We start from the raw sequence: 22,801 nt of genomic DNA on the forward strand, positions 1-22,801 counted from the left end.
TTTTCTACATGCGTGTACACTATTGTTTTAAAACCTAACAACAACAACAACTTGCATGTATTATAGTGCCTTTTACATAGTAAAACGTCCAAGACACTTCGCAGGAGTGTTATCAAACAAAATTTGACACTGAGCCACATAAGGAGATATTAGGGCAGATGACCTAAAGCTTGTCAAAAGAGAGAGATTTTAAGGAGGAGAGAGAGGCGGAGAGGTTTACCGAGGGAATTTCAGAGCTTCGGGGCTCGACAGCTGAAGGCATGGCCACCAATGATGGAGCGATTAAGATCGGGGATGCGAAAGAGGCCAAGAAGGTTGAGTTTTGCGCCCATAACATCCCTAAAGACTGATGAGCTCTACTTGCAAATGTTATTGAAACTGTTTAATTCCCTGTGCAGCCAGCAGTGGAGTGAGTCACTGGAGTGTCATAGTTTTTTGAATTTTATGTAATTGAAGTTTTAGCACTGGATCAGCAGAACTGCTTCCCAAAGTGGTTCTGTGTTGTAAATAAAGAATTAGATACTGTGTGAGGCAGAGTTTACTAACCATCACCCTTGAGTATGTGAAATAACGATACGGTTATAGTGTCAAGTATATAATGTTCTTTTAAGAATTATCGAGGTTCTTTAATCCCTTCTGAGCACCTGTCCTACTGAATCATAGAAATCCATGGCACAGAAGGAGGCCATCGGCCCTTGGTGTCTGTATACCTGTATACTATAGTAAATAGCTTTGTCTACAGTAAATAGCTTGCCAGTCTTATTTTCCAAAAAGTTTTTTTTTTAGCAGCTGTGCCTTCAGCCGCTAAGGTCCTGCCTCTCCACCTTTTAAGATCTCTCTTAAAATTCATTTCTTTGAGTAAGATTTTGGTCACCCCTTCTAATATCTGAGTTCTGATGAAAGGTCACCGGCCTGAAACGTTAACTCTGTTTCTCTCTCCACAGATGCTGCCTGACCTGCTGAGTATTTCTAGCATTTTCTGTTCTTATTTCAGATTTCCAGCATTTGCAGTATTTTGCTTTTGCTTCCTTTCGGTTTGGCTTCTATATTTTCGGTTATACCTGTGAGATGGTTTAGAAATTTTTACTACATTAAAGACACTTGTTTTTTTTGGCAAAATACAGCAGTAGCATAATGTACTGAGAAATCACATAATAGTTTTTTTTCCCGGTTAATTGAAAGCTTTTTGCTTTAAAAATTTGAATCTAGAGTACACAGTGGTGCAGGCAAGAGGATATGTATGGACTATAATGAAGTTATGCATCTATCCTGTTGCCTTCTAGGGTTGAGTTGGGGGTGTTGAAGGGAGAAGGTAAAGTAGAGCACAGTAATATTGTTCTTAACTGGTACTGGGAAAAGGAATAATATCAATTGGTGTGAGGATTTCACAAACCGATGAACATAGATTAAAAGACTTGTAACTAACTGTTTGTATATATGCACTGCTACTACATAATCAATTATTTTTCCTGTCCCCTAGTTGGTTATTCAACAGTTGCGATTAATCATGTGGCTGATTTTCAAGGAAAAAGGCAGGTATGGAAGCCTTATTAATATCGCAATTTAAATTTTACATGGTGGTTTCTAAAGCCTAAATATCCTTTTATCTATAAATTTAGTGTCTGCCATATGTCGGTAGGTATGGTGATTGCTAGACTGAGATTTCACATTCACAAAAAAAGTCTAAAATCGCTACTTTTTAAAAATAAAAATATGTTGATTATCTCTAAAAAGTGAACAATCAGCAACTACCGCAAAAGAATCATCATCATAAGCGGTCCCTCGAACGAGGATGACTTGCTTCCACATGACTTTACAGATGTTTCAATGAAGGACCCAATGTTCCAGTCCGAAACTCCAATTGAGGGGGTGGAAGATGCCTGTGCGTGGATTTTTTTAACATGTGGTGACTGTTGCATAAAGGAACCAATGTCACCCCTGTGAAAAAAATTGGTACTTTTTTATGCACCATTATTTGATCCTTACCCACGCCACTAATCAAGATTATTTGAAGTACAGGGGCCAGAAAATATATTCTAGAATGATGAAATTGTAAGAGTAACACAAACAAAATTTATAACAAAATAAACACACAAAAATTACACAGTTTTGAAATGCATGGTAAAATTATACATCAACCTTCTCTGATCACTCCAACAAGCTGACTACACATCATTAGAATTCTCAAACAATCTGAACTTGGGACCTGGCAACACACCAATCCACCCTGGGCCATGATTGAGTTTATTTTTTTAAACGCTGTCCCAAGTTCCAGGAACTGTACCATGCACACCACACCCCATGTTCCTACAACCCGGCTGTTCAAGACTGCTTAAAGCAAACCACACTGTCCATTATGCCATTCTGGCCCTGATATGTTCTGTCTCCGATCTCTGCTTCTTCCTGTCACCACACAATTCCTAGTCACGTGAATTCTGACTTTTGGTCTCTTGCTGCCATTTATTAATATTACTTTAATAACTACATTTAAACTTAATTTAGTTACTTACTGCATTTAGTAGTAAAAGTTATCTGTATTTCATAGAAACATAGAAAATACGTGCAGGAGTAGGCCATTCGACCCTTCGAGCCTGCACCACCATTCAATAAGATCATGGCTCATCATTAACCTCAGTACCCCTTGCCCGCTTTCTCACCATACCCCTTGATCCCTTTAGCCGTAAGTGCCATATCTAACTCCCTCTTGAATATATCTAACGAACTGGAAATCAACAACTCTCCACGGTAGAGAATTTCACAGGTTAACAACTCTGAGTGAAGAAGTTTCTCATCTCAGTCCTAAATGGCTTACCCCTCATCCTTAAACTGTGACCCCTGGTTCTGGACTTCCCCAACAGCAGGAACATTCTTCTTGCATCTAACCTGTCCAGTCCTATCAGAATTTTATATGTTTCTAAGAGATCCCCTCTCACCTTCCTAAACTCCAGTGAATACAGGCCCAGTCGATCCAGTCTCTCCTTATATGTCAGTCCTGCCATCCTGGGAATCAGTCTGGTGAACCTTCGCTGCACTCCCTCAATAGCAAGAATGTCCTTCCTCAGATTAGGAGACCAAAACTGTAAACAATATTCCAGGTGAGGCCTCACCAAGGCTCTGTACAACTGCAGTAAGACCTTCCTGCTCCTATACTCAAATCCCCTAGCTATGAAGGCCAACATGCCATTTGCCGCCTTCACCGCGTGCTGTACCTGCATGCCAACTTTCAATGACGGATGCACCATGACACCCAGGTCTCGTTGCATCTCCCCTTTTCCTAATCTGTCGCCATTCAGATAATAATCTGCCTTCCTGTTTTTGCCACCAAAGTGGATAACCTCACATTTATCCACATTATGCTGCATCTGCCATGCATTTGCCCACTCACCTAACCTGTCGAAGTCACCCTGCAGCCTCTTAGCATCCTCCTCACAGCACACACTGCCACCCAGTTTAGTGTCATCTACAAACTTGGAGATATTATACTCAATTCCTTCATCTAAATCATTGATGTATATTGTAAGTAGCTGGGGTCCCAGCACTGAACCCTGTGGCACCCCACTAGTCGCTGCCTGCCATTCTGAAAAGGACCCGTTTATCCCGACTCTGCTTCCTGTCTGCCAACCAGTTCTCTATCCACAATACTCTGTGCTTTAATTTTGCACACCTATCTTGTGTGGGATCTTGTCAAAATCCTTTTGAAAGTCCAAATACACCACATCCACTGGTTCTCCCTTGTCCACTCTACTAGTTACATCCTCAGAAAATTCTAGAAGATTTGTCAAGCATGATTTCCCTTTCATAAATCCATGCTGACTTGGACCGATCCCGTCACTGCTTTCCAAATGCGCTGCTATTTCATCTTTAATAATTGATTCCAACATTTTCCCCACCACTGATCTATAATTCCCCGTTTTCTTCCTCCTTTTTTAAAAAGTGGTGTTACATTTGCTACCCTCCAATCCATAGGAACTGATCCAGAGTCGATAGACTGTTGGAAAATTATCACCAATGCATCCACTTCCTTAAGTACTCGGGGATGCAGACTATCAGGCCCTGAGGATTTATCGGCCTTCAATCCCATCAGTTTCCCTAACAGAATTTCCTGACTAATAAGGATTTCCTTCAGTTGCTTCTCGCTAGACCCTCGGTCCCCTAATATTTCCAGAAGGTTATTTGTGTCTTCCTTCGTGAAGACAACCAAAGTATATGTTCAATTGGTCTGCCATTTCTTTTTTCCCCATTATAAATTCACCTGAATCTGACTGCAAGGGACCTACGTTTGTCTTCACTAATCTTTTTCTCTTCACATATCAATAGAAGCTTTTGCAGTCAGTTTTTATGTTCTCAGCAAGCTTCCTCTCATACTCTATTTTCCCCCTCCTAATTAAACCCTTTGTCCTCCTCTGCTGAATTGTAAATTTCTCCCAGTCCTTGGATTTGCTGCTTTTTCTGGCCAATTTATATGCTCTTCCTTGGATTTAACATTATCCCTTATTTCCCTTGTTAGCCACGGTTGAGCCACCTTCCCTGTTTTATTTTTACTCCAGACAGGGATGTACAATTGTTGAAGTTCATCCATGTGATCTATAAATGTCTGCCATTGCCTATCCATCGTCAACCCTTTAAGTATCATTCGCCAGTCTATTCTAGCCAATTCACGTCTCATACCATCGAAGTTACCTTTCCTTAAGTTCAGAACCCTCGTCTCTGAATTAACTGTGTCACTCTCCATCTTAATAACGAATTCTACCATATTATGGTCACTCTTCCCCAAGGGGCCTCGCACAACAAGATTGCTAATTAGTTCTTTCTCATTACACATCACACAGTCTAGGATGACCAGCCCTCTAGTTGGTTCCTCGACATATTGGTCTAGAAAACCATCCCTAATACACTGCAGGAAATCCTCCTGCACTGTATTGCTACCAGTTCTGTTAGCCCAATCTATATGTAGATTAAAGTCGCCCATGATAACTGCTGTACCTTTATTGCATGCATCCCTAATTTCTTATTTGATGCTATCCCCAATCTCTACTACTGTTTGGTGGTTTGTACACAACTCCCACTCGCGTTTTCTGCCCTTTGGCATTCCGCAGCTCTACCCATACCGATTCCACATCATCCAAACTAATGTCCTTCCTTACTGTTGAGTTAATTTCCTCTTTAACCAGCAATGCTACCCCACCTCCTTTTCCTTTCTGTCTATCCTTCCTGAATGTTGAATACCCCTGGATGTTGAGTTCCCAGCCTTGGTCACCCTGGAGCCATGTCTCCGTAATCCCAATTATATCATATTCGTTAATAGCTGCCTGCGCAGTTAATTCGTCCACCTTATTACGAACACTCCTCGCATTGAGGCACAGAGCCTTCAGGCTTGTCTTATTAACACACTATGGGCTCAAGTTTTGGCCTGAGTTGCTCTTTTTTTGGAGCAACTAGTTTAGAATGGAGCATCTTAGAAATTGCAATTCTCGGCATTTAGTTTGCTCCAGTTCTAGTGAGTTAGAATAGTTCCATTTTGGAACAGATTTTTTTTCAAAAGGGGGCGGGATCCAGCCACTTCCGCCTGTTTTGCAAGTTTCAGCAGCGAAAACTTACACCAAACTAACTTAGAATGGAGTAAGTGTAGATTTTTGTACGCTCAGAAAAACCTTGCCTGCACTTATAAATCAGGCGTAGGGAACGAGAGATGCGGGGGAGGGGAGGGAAGGGAAGTTTACAAACATGAAACACGTCACTTTTACAAATAAAGAGCCATAATCAATAATGACTGATAAATCAACAAATCAACCAATAAATCAATCAAAAAAAATAAAATAAAAAAAATAAGTCAATAAATAAAAAATTAAGTTTCTACTCACCGACTGCAGCACTGGGACCCCTCCAACAGCGTGCTGGGATGCTTCCCCCGCCCAGTCTCTCTCTCTGTCAGTGTCTCTCTTTCTGTCTGTCAGTGTGTCTCGCTCTCTGTCTATCAGTGTCTCTCTGTGTTTCTGACAGCGAGGAGGGAGGGGGGAAGAAGGGGGGGAGGAGGAGGGAGGGAGGAGATGGCGGAGTGGGGGGGGGGGAACGGGAGTGAGCCTGAACAGGGAGGGGGGGGCGGGGCTGAAGAGGAGGGAGGCCAGAGTCCGATCTTCGCCGCCCCAATGAGCCCATTCAGGGGCGGTGTGCTTCGGGCCCCTCCCACACAGCCTCGGTGGCCTGGAGCTACTGCACATGCGCGCACACTGTAGCGTGCATGTGCAGAGGTCCTGGCGCTGTTTTCAGCGCCGGGACCTGGCTCCCCCACAGCTTGTGCTGCGCTGCGCCAAGAGCCTGTAACATTCCACAGCGGGGAGAATATCGAGATAAGTTTTAGGCGCGGTTTTTCTTCTACAAAGTTGCCGCACCTCCATGAGGTGAGCCGTTCTAAGTGGGGTGGGATGGCGGGGAGGGGAGGCAAACTTGGGCCCTTTGTCCTTTTCAACTTTTGCTGTAATGTGGCCCTTTTTGATTTTTCCTTGGGTTTCTCTGCCCTCCACATTTACTTTTCTTCTTTCTATCTTTTGCTTCTGCCCCCATTTTACTTCCTTCTGTCTCCCTGCAGGGGTTCCCATCCCCTTGCCATATTAGTTTAACCGCTCCCCAGCAGCACAAGCAAACACTCCCCCTAGGACATTGGTTCTGGTCCTGCCCAGGTGCAGACCGTTCGGTTTATACTGGTTCCAATGTCCCAGGAATTTGAATCCCTCCCTGCTGCACCACTCCTCAAGCCACGTATTCATCTTGGCTATCCTGCTATTTGTATTCTGATTAGCACGTGGCACTTGTAGCAATCCTGAGATTACTATCTTTGAGGTCCTGCTTTTTAATTTAACTCCTAGCTCCCTAAATTCAGCTTGAAGGACCTCATCCCGTTTTTTTACCTAAATTGGTACTCATATGCACCACGACAACTGGCTATTCACCCTTCCCCTCCAAAATATCTCGCAGCCGCTCCGAGACATCCTTGACCCTTGCACCAGGGAGGCAACATACCATCCTGGAGTCTCGGTTGTGGCCGCAGAAATGCCTATCTATTCCCCTTACAATAGAATCCCCTACCACTTTAGCTCTCCCACTCATTTTCCTGCCCTCCTGTGCAGCAGAGCCATCCACGGTGCCATGGACTTGTCTGCTTCATAATTACATTGCTCAGCAAAATTTTATTGTAATGAATACATTGTTATTTATATGCTAGAATTGATTATATTTGTCTGCATATGTTAACTAATAGTTTCAGATGTGTTATAAGCATTTACATTTTGTCCACGAGTGACACCACGCGAGTTCACTTAGTGTATTTTAATTCAAAAGATTATTTTCCGTTTGGCATTTAATGCAACAACAAAAATATGTTTTCTAGGAAATTGCTAAACCAATATCTGTGACAGAGCTTTTCCCATCTCCACCTATTGTGCAGGTATGTACAGAAATTAATTTCACAAAATATATGATTTCAGTGTACAGTGCACTTCAGGAAACATTATTTAAGCTTCTGTTATGCTGACTATAGTGGTTTTGAAGATGACATAGTATTTTAATATGCAATGTTTTAGTACTGTGCAGAAATTTATAATGACATATGATGGTGTCATTTTTTAATGTCTATTTTGTGTATAGTTTCAAGGTTCCTGCTATGGTAATATAGCAGTTGTAGCTTTTTTGTTTTGTAATTTTTCTTCACAGCTTCCTTAATAATGCTATTGAAAGTGGTTGATTGTATTCACATTTTTGTACAATTAAACATAAGCATGAACAGCTATAGAAAAAATCATTTATTAATCTGGTTGTACATAAATTTCATTTTTGAAATCAGATTTTCATTTTTTTGACATTTTTATGCAAATGCATTTCATTGATCTCTGACTTTATATTTTTGAATTGGTGCTGAGATACATTCCTTAATGCTTTAGTTTGCCAGGTGTATTCAGCATTTATATATAGGTATTGGCTTAAAGCTCAGTGTTGTAACAATGAGTTTGTTACTGTTTTATGTGAATATATTTTAATGTTACTGTATTTGCAAAGAATAGTTCATAGTTCCAAATAGTTGTTTATATTTTCACTGCTAAAGCTCCAAGTGGCTTAGTGAATTTACCTACTGAGCTGTTCTCAACCAGGGCAGAAGGTGTGCTAAAATTGCCCATCATTCCATTAGTTAAAGATAATGGCCCAGAAATTGCAGTCGGAGGATTCTCGCGGGCAGATGCCTCCGACCGCAAATAAATTACGAAAATACCTGGTGGTCCCGGAGGAACCAACACTTCGGCTCCGAGGCCTAGGTGCGCAGCCCAGCACAGAGGCCCACACGTTCCAGGAGCGTAAGCATATCCTGGGATCATGTGGGCCTGGACCACCAATGAACATGGAGTATTCTCATTGATAGTAATGGTGAGTTACATTTGTACGGAGCTCAGATTATTATGAATAGGAATAACCCCAAAAACAAAGCAAACACAATACATACATTTTAAAAAACACCTTTTATTTTAAATTAATAGAAATTGAATTAAATTAAATGTTTTAGAAATGTTCTTTTTTTCATTTTTTTAAATTTGTTTTTAAAGTGATAAAAAATAAACTTGTCTTAATGGACATGGTTTTTAATATAAAAATTAGTCATAAAATTTATTTTTTCTTTCTTTTAAAACTCTTACACTGGTAAAATCAGGCCTTAAGCCTGCTTTTATCAGGCGTAAGAGTTTTAAGGACATTCGCTGGGCAGGAGTTGAGCAAATAGCCCAAATCTCTGCCCGCAAAGGCCCTTCTCCTGTGGATGCATGCAATTTTGACCGGTCACAAGTGCCGGGTTTAGACTCATGTGCAGTGCACACCTAAACCCAGAACGTGCGGGGCCTCTTCGCGCCAGGAGAAGGTCGCAATTTACGGCACAGTGTAATTGATCAGGTTTTCCACTAGCGGTTGCTAACCAGTGAACTCTGCTCGAAGAATGCATGTGTAGTTGCAGGGTGACCACGTGATTGTACTAATATTGACACACAAATGCACTAAATCCATTCAACCTTCCTCAGTTTGCGGGGAACAGATTATATAGATCATTACACAAGAAGCACTTTAAATATCTTTGTTATTATAAATGTATGACTATCAAAATTAGACAAAATCTAGGAAAAATAATATGCACGACAAAAGTAGATAGTTAAGGGATAAATATTTGAACATGCTCGCCATATTAAACTTTTTAGAGCTTGAATTCTTCATGATTTTTGAGGTTGATCATGCATTCTAAACACTCGTACGAACAAGAGTCACTAACTTGCATAATTGGATATGCCTTTTTCTCAAAAAGGGGAGACTTTTGCAGTGCTATTGCTGATGACTTGTAAAAATATTTTAAACCTTTGGTACAACTGTGTATAAAGTATGAAGGGAAATTGATGGTTTAAGCTAAAAGAAAAGTACATTTTATAGTAATAGTTAAAATGCAGAACAGTACATCATGAAACTGATAAATTTAATAGAATTTCTGTCAAATAGGGAAAATCAAAACCAATTAAAATTTTGACCAGACTTACCGTGATTGTCTCTGATGCTTCTCACTGCAATGACCTGGTAAGTACTGATGTTCCATTTTAATCTCCGGGAGGTTTGTTTTCCAAGACGAGTGTTTTGTGAAAGTTATTTCTAACAGTACTTAAAGTATAATTTTGAAGTGTACAATATATGCAGAGAGACACCTCAAAACTTTATATGGCAGTGATACCAAGCAGCAGTGAGAAGGATGGGTTGCGGAAGAGGGTGGCGAGAGACAAAATCACTTTCAAAGAGTTTTATTTAAGGTAAGGGAGGAGGTGACTAGACAAAAGTATTAAAGAAGGGAATTTCAGAAGGCAGGGCTAAAAGGTTGGCTACAGATGTTCCAGGAATAAGCAAGGAGTGGAGGGTGTGCAGGGGGGCAGGGGGACATGGGACTGGAGGATATCACTGCGATTGGGTGGGGAAAAGCCACGGAGAGGTTTAAAAGCGAGGTTGGGTATATTAATTTGGTTTAGATATGGCAGGACAGTGAAGCTGGAACAAATGGGGTGTCTGCCTTTGTAAAGGTGATAATACAGGCCACAGTGTCTTGGAGAGTTGTTTGAGGAGGGGGTTGGGAGCATGGCAGTGGCACGAAAGAAATGTATAAAGATTGTAAGGTTAGGGTTTTGACTGCACTAGAAGAGAGAAGCAAAAGTGCACAAATAGGATGGCAACATTTTTATCAACATTTAACTGGAGCAAATGTTGCTCATCCAGCTCTTATTATTAGTAGACGGTAGTTGCAGAGAACAGGAAGAACCTTGGAGTCGCGGGAGTAACCCGAGAAGTAGAGCTGAGTGTCTTCAGTGTACATATGGAAGCTTACCCCATTAAACAGCTTTCATTAACTGAGGAGGATTTCTTTTGTGTGCCACCTACTGAAATTGTAAACCTATTTAAAAAGAATGGGTTTATGGTTTTGTTACACATAGCAAAAATTTCCCTTTGGTTGTTTAAAATAACTGCACATACTTGTAAAATATGTGTGAAATTTAGCCTGTTGTCAGGAAAATGACAGCTCTTACTATAAAGGTGCAGATATTTTTTAAATGAATGAAATGTACTTTTAAAATGTGTAATTCATATATATTTTTATTTTCCTCTTTGACTACCCCAGTAAAATATATTAAGGAGATAAAAATGGCCATTATGGAAATCTTTTCAAAATATGTATCGATAATATATATATGTACATATATTTGAAAATTCAATTTCATGATGCCCATTTTTATCTGCTTAATATATTTTACTGGGGTAGCCAGAGAGGTAAACATAATTTTGCTATAAATTAAGCACATTGACAGCAACGTATTAAACAAATTATATCCATTATTAGTCGTATTCTAGTTTTACTTTTATTTGCTGTAATTTCATTTGTGAAGAAAATGTACTGTTCTGATCTGGCCATTAAAACTCAATTATTTTGTTACAGAGAACCACCTCCCCACATACCAGGTCGTATGACATTGTGGCTGTGTTACCAAAAACAGAAAAGTTGTTTCACGTAAGTGAACAAGATTTAAGAGGGTGTAATTAACAAGTATTTATCTACAGATAAAACAATTAAAACATTTCTTGCCTTATATTTCAGTGTCCCCTAATTTATGTGTACGACTTTTATTTTTTTTTAATGTTCTGCTAATCTACAGATGATAAATATTCTCCTTCAGCAGCAAAAGTGAAAACGATGAATGGAATGTCCAAATACAAGAGCCAATTTTCTTCCCTGTCTGCGGTGATCTGAAACTGCTTTTTTTTCTCATTTAGGTCATTTTTATAGGCTAATGGCTCTCCCTCTAGCAAGGTCTAGATCCTGAAATCAGAGATGAAGGGCACTTGTTGCTATAGGCCTGACAGGCCCGCAGCAGCTGCAGGGCCTCATGGTGCTGTACAAAAACAGCAACTGGAAGGTCTCCATCCCCAAAAATATTATCTAATGCCTGTAACAACAAAGGGGAAAAAAATGATCTTGTTGAATGGTGGAGCAGGCTCGAGGGGCGAGATGGCCTACTCCTGTTCCTAATTCTTATGTTCTTATATTGCCATTTTCCCTTTTGCCGCCTGCCCCATCTTATATCCTCTGATCTCAGTGTGGTTGTTGTTAAGCTCACGGTCAAGTTGTCCTTCGTGCTGTTCGGAATGGGGGCCCACCTGGCATAATGATTGCCTCATTAACACTGAAATGCCATAGATTCGAGCACAATTTTTCCTTTCCGCAGGAAACAACAGTGGTGGTGATGTAGTGACATGGCTGTCCATCCTTTTTTTGTCCACTTTGTACCCAGGAACTGAGTGACCCTATGGCAAACGAGAAGATAATCTCCTCTATAGGTTCAAATTCTTGAAATTGAGTTATAATGCTGCCTCTTTAAATTTTGTATAGTTTAAATGTTGACTAGAAAACTCCGACGGCAGGATTTTCAGTCTTATGCCACCCCTCTTAGCGCCCTGGAGGGGTGACAATGGCAGCGGTAAGCACTTCTGGGCGGGAGGCCAGCTTCCAGCGCTTCACCGGAACTTCCGATGCCGGTTTCGAGGGGGCGTGGAGCATTCCGCCCGGAAGAGGTGAGCCGGTTGCAACACCGGCTTGATTTGTGGCTACCGCAAGATCCATAGCGCTCCATTTTTTTTTACGATTTATGTTGTGGTGGCGTGAGTTATGAATTGCAAGTGTTTTTGGTGTTTTTTTCTGGTTTCTTATCTTTCCCCCCCTTCCCCCCCCCACCCCGAGGCTTCTCTTAGTTAGCTCCAAGGCCGGCTGTTTAGCTCTGTTTTTTCATTTCACAGCCAGCCTAGCACACTAAAAGAGATGTGCAACTCTTCCCTTAGCGCTCCGTTCCAAACTCCAGGCCCAGCTGATGAATTTTGCGGCGGCTGACACAATCCATTTGCCGGTGCAAAATTTACTGCTCCGCCCAGATTAACGCCGCAACAGAGGCTCGACAGAATATCCACCCCCTAGCGTTTTGTACATAATGCAAATATCAATTATATTTTTAATCAGCTATTTATCCTTCTGTTAGATGTGACCTTGTACAGATATGGAATAATTATAATACTGTATTGCGTATGATGTTCTATTTTTTTTAAATTGCTACTTTTCATGTAACTTTAAAAATATTTTTGAAAGAGCTACAGTTATATAACAATGGAAAAGCAAATAAAATTATAAATGGCTGAATGAAACAAAGACCTGACCCACAAAGCCAAGTAATTCCAGCAATCTGCAGGAAGTATTGAAATCTATCTATATAATTCAAAGTTTTGCATCTATATGGCATAGTAAAGTGTCCAGTGTGTTCATGGGGCTTGTGGATGTCTGTAACCAGCTGAGTGCCTCAAATATCTCAAACAAAACCATTGTGATTTACTTTTAAACAAAAATACACTATTTGTAACTGAAGACGGTTCATTCACTAAAAATTAAACTGTGAGCAATGGTTGTCAATCACATGCCTTAAAAAATAAAATTCATAAACGTACAATAAATTCGACAATTCACAAAACTTTTTCTTCCTAAATTACCACCTCCAACAACCTGCACCCAGGCCTGCTCTCTTGGCTCCTCAGGCTTGCCATCTGTTCCTTTCTCAATTTATTGCCTTTGTGCATGCTTGTCATCTCTTTAATGCTGAGTGTCCTGTTGTGCTTGGCCATGTGTATGCAACTTTGCAGGCATCTGCACACAGACTACGATCCTTCTTGTCAAGATGACCACAGCTGATTACTATTTCTGGTGCACGGACTATCTACCTGTGCTACTGAGCTCCCAAATATTGGTTTCAACACCAGTTGACTGTGCCCCTAGAATATCCCGTGTCTCCTTGAGTGCTTCCACATCCCAGTGATCCTATTTGCCAGCAATGTGCATCCGGGATCAATGACTCAGCCACTTCCCCACCACCACCACTTGGTCCTACCACTTATCTCCTCCCTAACTGGATTGATTGATTGTACCCAGGCCCTGTGTTGTACTTCAAAGTGGTCCAAAGCCCCAGGTTCCAAATCTCCCATATGCATCTGCTTTGAGTAATTCCAGGCCCTGGCCCCCTCAACTATTGCCTCCCATATACAAAGCACCACCTCCCCTTCCACCATGAGTCCCCCAATCTCTGCTTACTTTTCTTCTGTCTCTCTCGCGCTCGCTCTCTCGTATGAAACATAGAAAATAGGTATAGGAGTAGGCCATTCGGCCCTTTGAGCCTGCACCACCATTCAATAAGATCATGGCTGATCATTCAACCTCAGTACCCCTTTCCTGCTTTCTCTCCAAAACCCTTGATCCGTTTAGCCGTAAGTGCCACATGTAACTCCCTTTTGAATATATCTAATGAACTGGCCTCAACAACTTTCTGTGGTAGAGAATTCCACAGGTTAACAACTCTGAGTGAAGAAGTTTCTTCTCATCTCAGTCCTAAATGGCCTACCCCTTATTCTAAGACTGTGTCCCCTGGTTCTGGACTTCCCCAACATCGGGAACATTATTCCTGCATCTAACCTGTCCCGTCCCATCAGAATTTTATATGTTTCTATGAGATTCCCTCTCATTCTTCTAAACTCCAGTGAATACAAGACCAGTCGATCCAGTCTCTCCTCATATGTCAGTCCTGCCATCCCGGGAATCAGTCTGGTGAATCTTGGCTGCACTCCCTCAATGGCAAGAACGTCCTTCCTCAGATTAGGAGACCAAAGCTGAACACAATATTCCAGGTGTGGCCTCACCAAGGCCCTGTACAACTGCAATAAGACCTCCCTGCTCCTATACTCAAATCCTCTAGCTATGAAGTCCAACATGCCATTTGCCGCCTTCACTGCCTGCTGTACCTGCTTGCCAACTTTCAATGACTGATGTACCATGACACCCAGGTCTCGTTGCATCTCCCCTTTTCCTAATCTGTCACCATTCAGATAATATTTTGCCTTTGTGTTTTTGCCCCCAAAGTGGATAACCTCACATTTATCCACATTATACTGCATCTGCCATGCATTTGCCCACTCACCTAACCTGTCCAAGTCACCCTGCAGCCTCTTAGCATCCTCCTCTCAGCCCACACCGCCACCCAGCTTAGTGTTGTCTGCAAACTTGGAGATATTAAATTCAATTCCTTCAACTAAATTATTAATGTATATTGTAAATAGCTGGGGTCCCAGCACTGAGCCTTGCGGCACCCCACTAGTCACTGCCTGCCATTCTGAAAAGGACCCATTTATTTCGACTCTCTGCTTTCTGTCTGCCAACCAGTTCTCTATCCACGTCAGTACATTACCCCCAATACCATGTGCTTTAATTTTGCACACTAATCCCTTGTGTGGGACCTTGTCAAAAGCCTTTTGAAAATCCAAATACACCACATCCACTGGCTCCCCCTTGTCCACTCTCCTAGTTACATCCTCAAAAAATTCTAGAAGATTTGTCAAGCATGATTTCCCTTTCATAAATCCATGCTGACTTGGACCGATCCTGTCACTGCTTTCCAAATGCTCTGCTATTTCATCTTTAATAATTGATTCCAACATTTTCCCCACCACCGATGTCAGGCTAACCGGTCTATAATTACCCGCTTTCTCTCTCCTTCACTTTTTTAAAAAGTGCTGTTACATTAGCTACCTTCCAGTCCACAGAAACTGATCCAGAGTCAGTAGAATGTTGGAAAATGATCACCAATGCATCCACTATTTCCAGGGCCACTTCCTTAGGCTGCATCCCAGAGCACTTATCAGGCCCTGGGGATTTATCGGCTTTCAATCCCATCAATTTCCCTAACACAATTCCCCGACTAATAAGGATTCCCTTCAGTTCCTCCTTCCCGCTAGACCCTCGGACCCCTAGTATTTCCGGAAGGTTATTTGTGTCTCCCTTCGTTAAGACAGTACCAAAGTATTTGTTCAACTGGTCTGCCATTTCTTTGTTCCCCATTATAAATTCACCTGATTCTGACTGCAAGGGACCTACCTTTGTCTTCACTAACCTTTTTCTCTTCACATATCTATAGAAGCTTTTGCAGTCAGTTTTTATGTTCCCTGCAAGCTTCCTCTCATACTCTAGTTTCCCCCTCCTAATTAAACCCTTTGTCCTCCTCTGCTGAATTCTAAATTTCTTCCAGTCCTCAGGTTTGCTGCTTTTTCTGGCCAATTTATATGCCTCTTCCTTGGATTTAACACTATCCTTAATTTCTCTTATTAGCCATGGTTGAGCCACTTTCCCCATTTTTATTTTTACTTCAGACAGAGATGTACAATTGTTGAAGTTCATCCATGTGATCTTTAAATGTCTGCCATTACCTATCCACCATCAACCCTTTAAGCAGCATTTGCCGTCTATCCTAGCCAATTCATGTCTCATACCGTCGAAGTTTCCTTTCCTTAAGTTCAGGACTCTAGTCTCTGAATTAACTGTGTTACTCTCCATCTTAATAAAGAATTCTACCATATTATGGTCACGCTTCCCCAAGGGGCCTCGCACAACAAGATTGCTAATTAGTCCTTTCTCATTACACAACACCCAGTCTAGGATGGCCAGCTCTCTCGTTGGTTCCTCGACATATTGGTCTAGAAAACCATCCCTAATACACTCCAGGAAATCCTCCTCCACCGTATTGTTACCAGTTTGGTTAGCCCAATCTATGCATGTTCCAGCAGCTCCCAGACAACCGTACCTCGTCTTTTCCCATTAAATCATCTCCAACACAGTTCATCTTTGCAATCACCTTGCTTTATACCCTTGACTTTAAAGATATCAACAGAAATTAAGTTCATCATTAAACAAATACGTGACGGCCATGCAGAGAAACTGGGAGGCATACCAAAGAGTGAGAGAGACTTGATAATCGATAAATAGATATCACAATAAAAAGTGTGTGAGAAACATAGAGAACAGAAGTAAGAGCAATAGCAACATAAGGAACGAATTACTGCAAAAGCTTGACAATTTTGTTCTTTTTCTCCAGAGATGGAATAATATTTTTTTTGAAAAGCTGATCTGTTCATTACCATTACAGAGCTGAAATTTCTTTTCTAAATGTGGCAGAACTGGGGCAATGCTCGTTAATCAAGTTGTTTGACCTCTTGTTTTTAAACAAACCTTTGTGACATATCAATTTATTTCTTAACAGGTAGCTTGTATGACTTTAGATATCGACTTAATTTGCATTAATGTGATAGAAAAACAACCGTACCACTTCAGACGTCCTTCTGTCAATGGAGTAAGTACCGCTTGTACAGCAAAGGAGGAATATTCTTTATTTTTAATCTATTACATTGGACAAAATGACCTGTTTTGCATAAGAAATGTGCTAACACCAATACGGAGCCATGTGTCTTTTGCATTGTTAAGGAGCAGCAAAGAACAGGACGCAAAGCATTTTACATAATGGAAGTAAAAACCTGATACTCCGTGGGAAGTATTCGGCCAAGTACAACGCAGATCTTGTTAAGCCAAGTGAAAGATAGAACTAAAAAATAATAATTAAAGGAATTGGAACAGGAGCAGATATACATATAGGATGGGGAAAATTTGAAATAAGTACCTAGATGAAGCTGAAGAATTAACCCATAACATTGCATTAGTTTGATTGAGACTAGAATATAATTATGATCTTATCTGAGACTTATCTTTTTGAACTTCAAGATAACCATTTAAAAAAAAATGCACCAAATCATCTGGGGGCGTGGGTGGAAAGGAAACCATAGCCTGAGTAAGGTCCTATATACTGCCCCAGATATATATTTCTTACATGTGCTCTTTATTGAGGCATAATGTCTCAAATTACAGAAAATTAATCACAAATTCCATATTGATGCTTTTAATAACATTTCTCAAACTCTGCCTAGCCTTTCATAGGATTACCATTTTATTTTAAACTTTCCATATGTTTGGACTGCAAATTTTTCTTTAGGACGTTAGATCAAATTCATTCTAAATAGATAGTATTAACCCATATCAGCTCAGATTTAAATGACACACATTTTTCTTTACTCGTACAAAGAAAGTACAGCACTATTGGAAACTCATTACAGCAATAAATGGTTTGTGTCAATGGCTGAGTTATTTACTTCCTAATTTATTTATCATCATCATCATAGGCAGTCCCTCGGAATTGAGGAAGACTTGCTTCCACTCCCAAAGTGAGTTCTTTGATGGCTGAACAGTCCGATACGAGAGCCACAGACCCTGTTACAGGTGGGACAGACATTCGTCGAGGGAAGGGGTCGGTGGGGCTGGTTTGCCGCGCGCTCCTGCCGCTGCCTCTTCACGCTCTTTGCGTTGAGACTCGAAGAGTTCAACGCCCTCCTGGATGCACTTTCTCCACCTCAGGTGGTCTTCGGCCAGGGTCTCCCAGGTGTCAGTGGTGATGTCGCACTTTACCAGGGAGGCTTTCAGAGTGAACTTATAATGTTTCCGCTGCCTACCTTTGGCTCGTTTACCATGAAGGAGCTTCGCATAAAGCATTTGCTTAGGGAATCTCGTATCTGGCATGCGGACTATGTGGCCTACCCAGCGAAGCTGATCAAGTGTGGTCAGTGCTACAATACTGGGGATGTTAGCTTGGTCGAGGACACTGATGTTGGTCCGCCTGTCCTCCCAGGGGATTGGCAGGATCTTGCGGAGACATCGTTGGTGATATATCTCCAGCGACTTGAGGTGCCTTCTATACATCATCCATGCCTCAGATCCATACAAGAGGGCGGGTATTACTACAACCCTCTAGACCATGAGCTTGGTGGCAGATTTGAGGGCCTGGACTTCAAACACTCTCTTCCTCAGAGGGCCGAAGGCTGCACTGGTGCACTGGAGGCGATGTTGAATCTCCGCATCAATGTCTGCCTTTGTTGATTAGAGGCTCCCGAGATGTGGGAAGTGGTCCACGTTGTCGAGGGCCGCACCGTGAATCTTGATGATTGGAGGGCAGTGCTGTGCGGTGGTGACAGGCTGGTGGAGGACCTTTGCCTTACCGATGTTAAGCATAAGGCCCATGCTTTCATATGCCTCAGTGGATACATTGACTGTATCCTGGAGTTCAGCCTCTGAATGTGCGCAGACACAGGCATTGTCCGCATACTGCAGCTCAATGACAGAGATTGGGGTGATCTTGGACCTGGCCTGGAGGCGGCGTTGATTAAACAGCTTCCCACTGGTTCTGCAGTTTAGTTCCACTCCAGCGGGGAGCTTGTTGATTGTGAGGTGGAGCATGGCGGCGAGGAAGATTGAGAAGAGGGTTGGAGCGATGACACAGCCCTGTTTGACCCCAGTCCGGACGTGAATTGGGTCTCTAATGGATCCGTTGAAAAGGATCACGGCCTGCATGTCGTCGTGGAGCAGGCGGAAGATGTTGACAAACTTTTGGGGCATCCGAAACAGAGGAGGACGCTCCATAGACCCTCATGGTTGACAGTGTCAAAGGCCTTTGTAAGATCGAAAAAGGCCATGTATAAGGGCTGGTGCTGCTCCCTGCATTTTTCCTGCAGCTGTCGCGCTGCAAATATCATGTCCGTTGTGCCCCGTAGGGGACGAAATCCGCACTGTGACTCCGGGAGGAGCTCCTCGGCCACAGGGAGAAGACGATTGAGAAGAACTCTAGCGACTACTTTCCCAGTGGCTGATAGGCAGTCGGACTTGTCCCCTTTTTTAAAAATGGTCACAATTACTGCATCTCTCAGATCTCCCGGCATGCTCTCCTCCTTCCAGATGAGAGAGATGAGATCATGTATCCGCGCCAACAGCGCCTCTCCACCATATTTTAGCGCCTCAGCAGGGATTCCATCCGCACCCGTAACATTGTTATTCTTGAGCTGTTTTATGGTTTTGCCGACCTCGTGCAACGTTGGAGTTTCACTGAGTTGGTGGCGGGTCGCATGCTGCGGGATGAAATCGAGAACACTCGAGTCAAAGGCAGAGTCTCGATAGAGGAGATCTTCAAAGTGCTCCTTCCATCGAGCCCTGACAGCCTCAGTGTCCTTGATGAGTGTTTTCCCCGTTCTTGGCCAGGAATCGGGTGGGGCCTTGGGAGTTTGTACCAGAGGTGGCCTTGACTGCAGTGAAGAATCCTCGCATATCGTGCCTGTCGGCCAGTTGTTGTATCTCCTGTGCTTTCTCCATCCACCACCTGTTCTTTAGGTCCCGGGTTTTGTGTTGGCCTTGAGCCGTCTATAATGTTGTTTTCCAGCTCCCGAGTTGGGTTGTTGCTTTGCGCTTGCGATCTATTAATTCTTCGATCTCCTGATCATTTTCATCAAACCAATCCTGATGCTTTCTGGTTGAGTGACCAAGTGTCTCTTCACAGGCACTGGTTATAGAGGCCTGGAGGGCAGACCAAGCACTGTGGGCATTCAGCATCTCAGGGTCATCAAGGCACACCAGATTTTCTGTGAGGCGGGGTCTCTAAGTGCATCGGCATTAACTTTTTTGAGGAACTGGTTCTGCTTTCCCTTCTGCTTTGGGGCATTGTTAATGTTGATGATGGATCGGATTAAGCGGTGGTCCGTCCAGCAGTCGTCAGTTCCTGTCATGGCGTGGGTGATGCGCACATCCTTGCGATCCCTGGCTCGGACGATGACATAGTCAAGCAGGTGCCAGTGTTTGGAGCGAGGGTTCTGCCACGATGCATTGTATTTGTCCTTCTGGCGGAACAGGGTGTTGGTGATGAGTTCATGTTATAGACATTTTGTCAGGAGTAGGGTACCACTGGAGATGGCTTTCCCTACCCCCTCTCTGCCAATCACGCCTCCCCAGAGGGCTGTGTCTTTGCCGACCCTGGCATTAAAGTCACCCAGGAGGATCAATTTGTCACCCGTGGGGACGCGGGACAGGGATGTCTCAAGGGTGGAATAAAAAACCCTCTTTAGTCTCATCCGTTGCATCGAGTGTAGGGGCGTATTGATTCTGGGATAGGGTAAGACAGAGTGTCATGAGGCGTTCGTTAACCCCACAGGGGAGTCTTTGAAATGGTCGACCAGCTCATTCTTGACGGCAAAGTCGGCTCCATGAAGGCGGCGTTCTGCCTCTGGTTTCCCTTTCCAGAGGAAGGTGTAACCTCCACCATGTTCCTTCAACTGGCCTTCCCCTGCCCGCCGGGTCTCACTTAGGGCGGCGATGTCAATGTCAAAACGTCTGAGTTCCCGAGCAACTATGGCGGTTCGGCGTTCCGGCCTGTTGCTGTTGGAATTGTCCACGAGGGTCCTGACGTTCCAGGTCCCGAACTTCATACTGACGAAGTGGAAGATGCCTGTGTGTGAGTTCCTTTATCCTGGGGTGGCCGCTGCACACCGGCAACCAAACGGGCTTAGCTGAGCAAGGTCTTGGTCCAGTGGCAAGCGGGTCCAAGACAACTGGAGACCAGGCACAGCTCTATAAGCCTAATTGCCTACGGCAAAGTGTTGGCCGCAAGCTCACCGCCGAATAGCACCATTGATGGTAGATGGCCCGAGGCTAGGTTAGGGGGCAGGCATTAGGAAGGTGACTTCCAAAGTTATTTTAAAAGTTAAAAGTTGATGAAAATTCCCAATTTGTTTAAAATGTTTCTGAGAGTTGTTAAAAAGTCTAAGATGTAGATCAATAATAGGTTATAAAAGTATCCCCAATTGTTTAAAAGTTAAGATTGATTTAAAAAAAAAATTTAAAAGAAGAATTAAAAGTCGATTAAAAAGTTTACGGTGCAGGGGTCCCTCCGGGCCGAGGTAGAAACGGACCGGTGCAGGGCTCCCTCCGGGCCGAGGTAGAAACAGACCGGTGCAGGGGTCCCTCCGAGCCGAGGTAGAAACGGATCGGTGCAGGGGTCCCTCCGAGCCGAGGTAGAAACGGACCGGTGCAGGGCTCCCTCCGAGCCGAGGTAGAAACGGACCGGTGCAGGGGTCCCTCCGAGCCGAGGTAGAAACGGACCGGTGCAGGGCTCCCTCCGGACCGAGGTAGAAACGGACCGGTGCAGAGGTCCCTCCGAGCCAAGGTAGAAACGGACCGGTGCAGGGGTCCCTCCGGACCGAGGTAGAAACGGACCGGTGCAGGGCTCCCTCCGAGCCGAGGTAGAAACAGACCGGTGGCAGGGGGTTCCTTTGATAAAAATTCACAATTATTGATCTACCTCTTTGACTTTTTAACAACCTTTAGAAACTTTTACAATTTATTTATAAGGTTTTAATGAAAAACTGATTGAATTGTCCAAGATGTGTTGGGTGTTAAGTGTTTCTTTTCCAGTTTAAGTTGCAATTTCATTCGGTGGTACAGCAAGTTGATTCTCTCATGAAATGTCACAGTTAAATAGAATACAGGATTTCACCAGCAGCTTTCTGCTCATTGAGTACCTGATCATAACTGAGCTACTGAGCAGGTACCAAACAAAATTTGAGATAGAAATATGTGGGGTGCAGGACAGAGGAACCAACACAGACCACCCAACACAAGATGGCGAGCAAATTTACTTCATCCAATTAAGGGGGAAATTCCCTCATCACTGGAACTGCTGATGATTTCAAGTGTTTTGTCTGCAATTCCACCCTTTCTCTTCTGTGGGGAAACATTTTCTGTCGTCAATCTTAAATTGGCATTTTGCCGGTCTGAATATGTCCTTTGATCTTTTGTAATGGTTTAATTTGAAGTAGTGTTCCGGATTTACCTTTTCTATCATGTGTACGTACCATTTACTATCTCAAATTGTTCTCCTAGTCACGTGGTTTCAAGGCTGAAAAGCCTAAGACTCTCCAGTCTTTCCTCATAACTAAAGGAATAGCATTGTGGTTCCTCCCTGCCACACCTTGAATGTGAATGTGTCCTTCGGTTCTCCGTGACTACAGCAGGACACAGTACTCGAGGTGTGGTCTGACCAAAACACTATATAGTTTCAACATGATTTTCTCTGACTTGTCCTCTACTGTTCTAGCAGTGTAATTCAACATTCAATTTACTTTGTTGATTACTGCTCCACAGTGACTAGACATGTTAAATGCTGAGGCTACTAATGCCCGTTTCTCTCAGCAACATCACCCGTAGCTATTTCAACACCGTTTGTGGAGTACTTTCATCCTCAATTTTCTTCTAATGTGAATACTTTGTACTTATCCATACTGAAGTTTATCCGCCACTGATTTTCCAGCTTGCAGATTTTTACCAAACTCATAGATTCTGCACTGCCTTTTCATATTAAATTACTCTCACAATTTGGCCCATATGTCCGGCAGCTCCAGATTCTCAACAATCCAGTTTCTATTTGAAGTATATTTAGAATTATGTATATGTTACTATTCCATGTCC

General features: G+C 42.8%; 1 protein-coding gene across 1 annotated transcript in view; it reads left to right on the forward strand.

Annotated features, from left to right (window-relative positions):
- The window catches only part of rpp30 (ribonuclease P/MRP 30 subunit), a 48,699-nt gene that overhangs the window by 2,135 nt on the left and 23,763 nt on the right, over window positions 1-22,801 (forward strand). Inside the window, exons 2-6 of the mRNA XM_070876933.1 lie at window positions 1,481-1,536; window positions 7,385-7,441; window positions 9,520-9,594; window positions 10,994-11,065; window positions 16,674-16,763. Of these exons, the coding sequence (XP_070733034.1) occupies window positions 1,481-1,536; window positions 7,385-7,441; window positions 9,520-9,594; window positions 10,994-11,065; window positions 16,674-16,763 (350 nt within the window). The remainder of the gene's footprint in view (window positions 1-1,480; window positions 1,537-7,384; window positions 7,442-9,519; window positions 9,595-10,993; window positions 11,066-16,673; window positions 16,764-22,801) is intronic.

This window comes from Pristiophorus japonicus, chromosome 3 (genome assembly GCF_044704955.1).
Source record: "Pristiophorus japonicus isolate sPriJap1 chromosome 3, sPriJap1.hap1, whole genome shotgun sequence".
Lineage (NCBI taxonomy): Eukaryota > Metazoa > Chordata > Chondrichthyes > Pristiophoridae > Pristiophorus > Pristiophorus japonicus.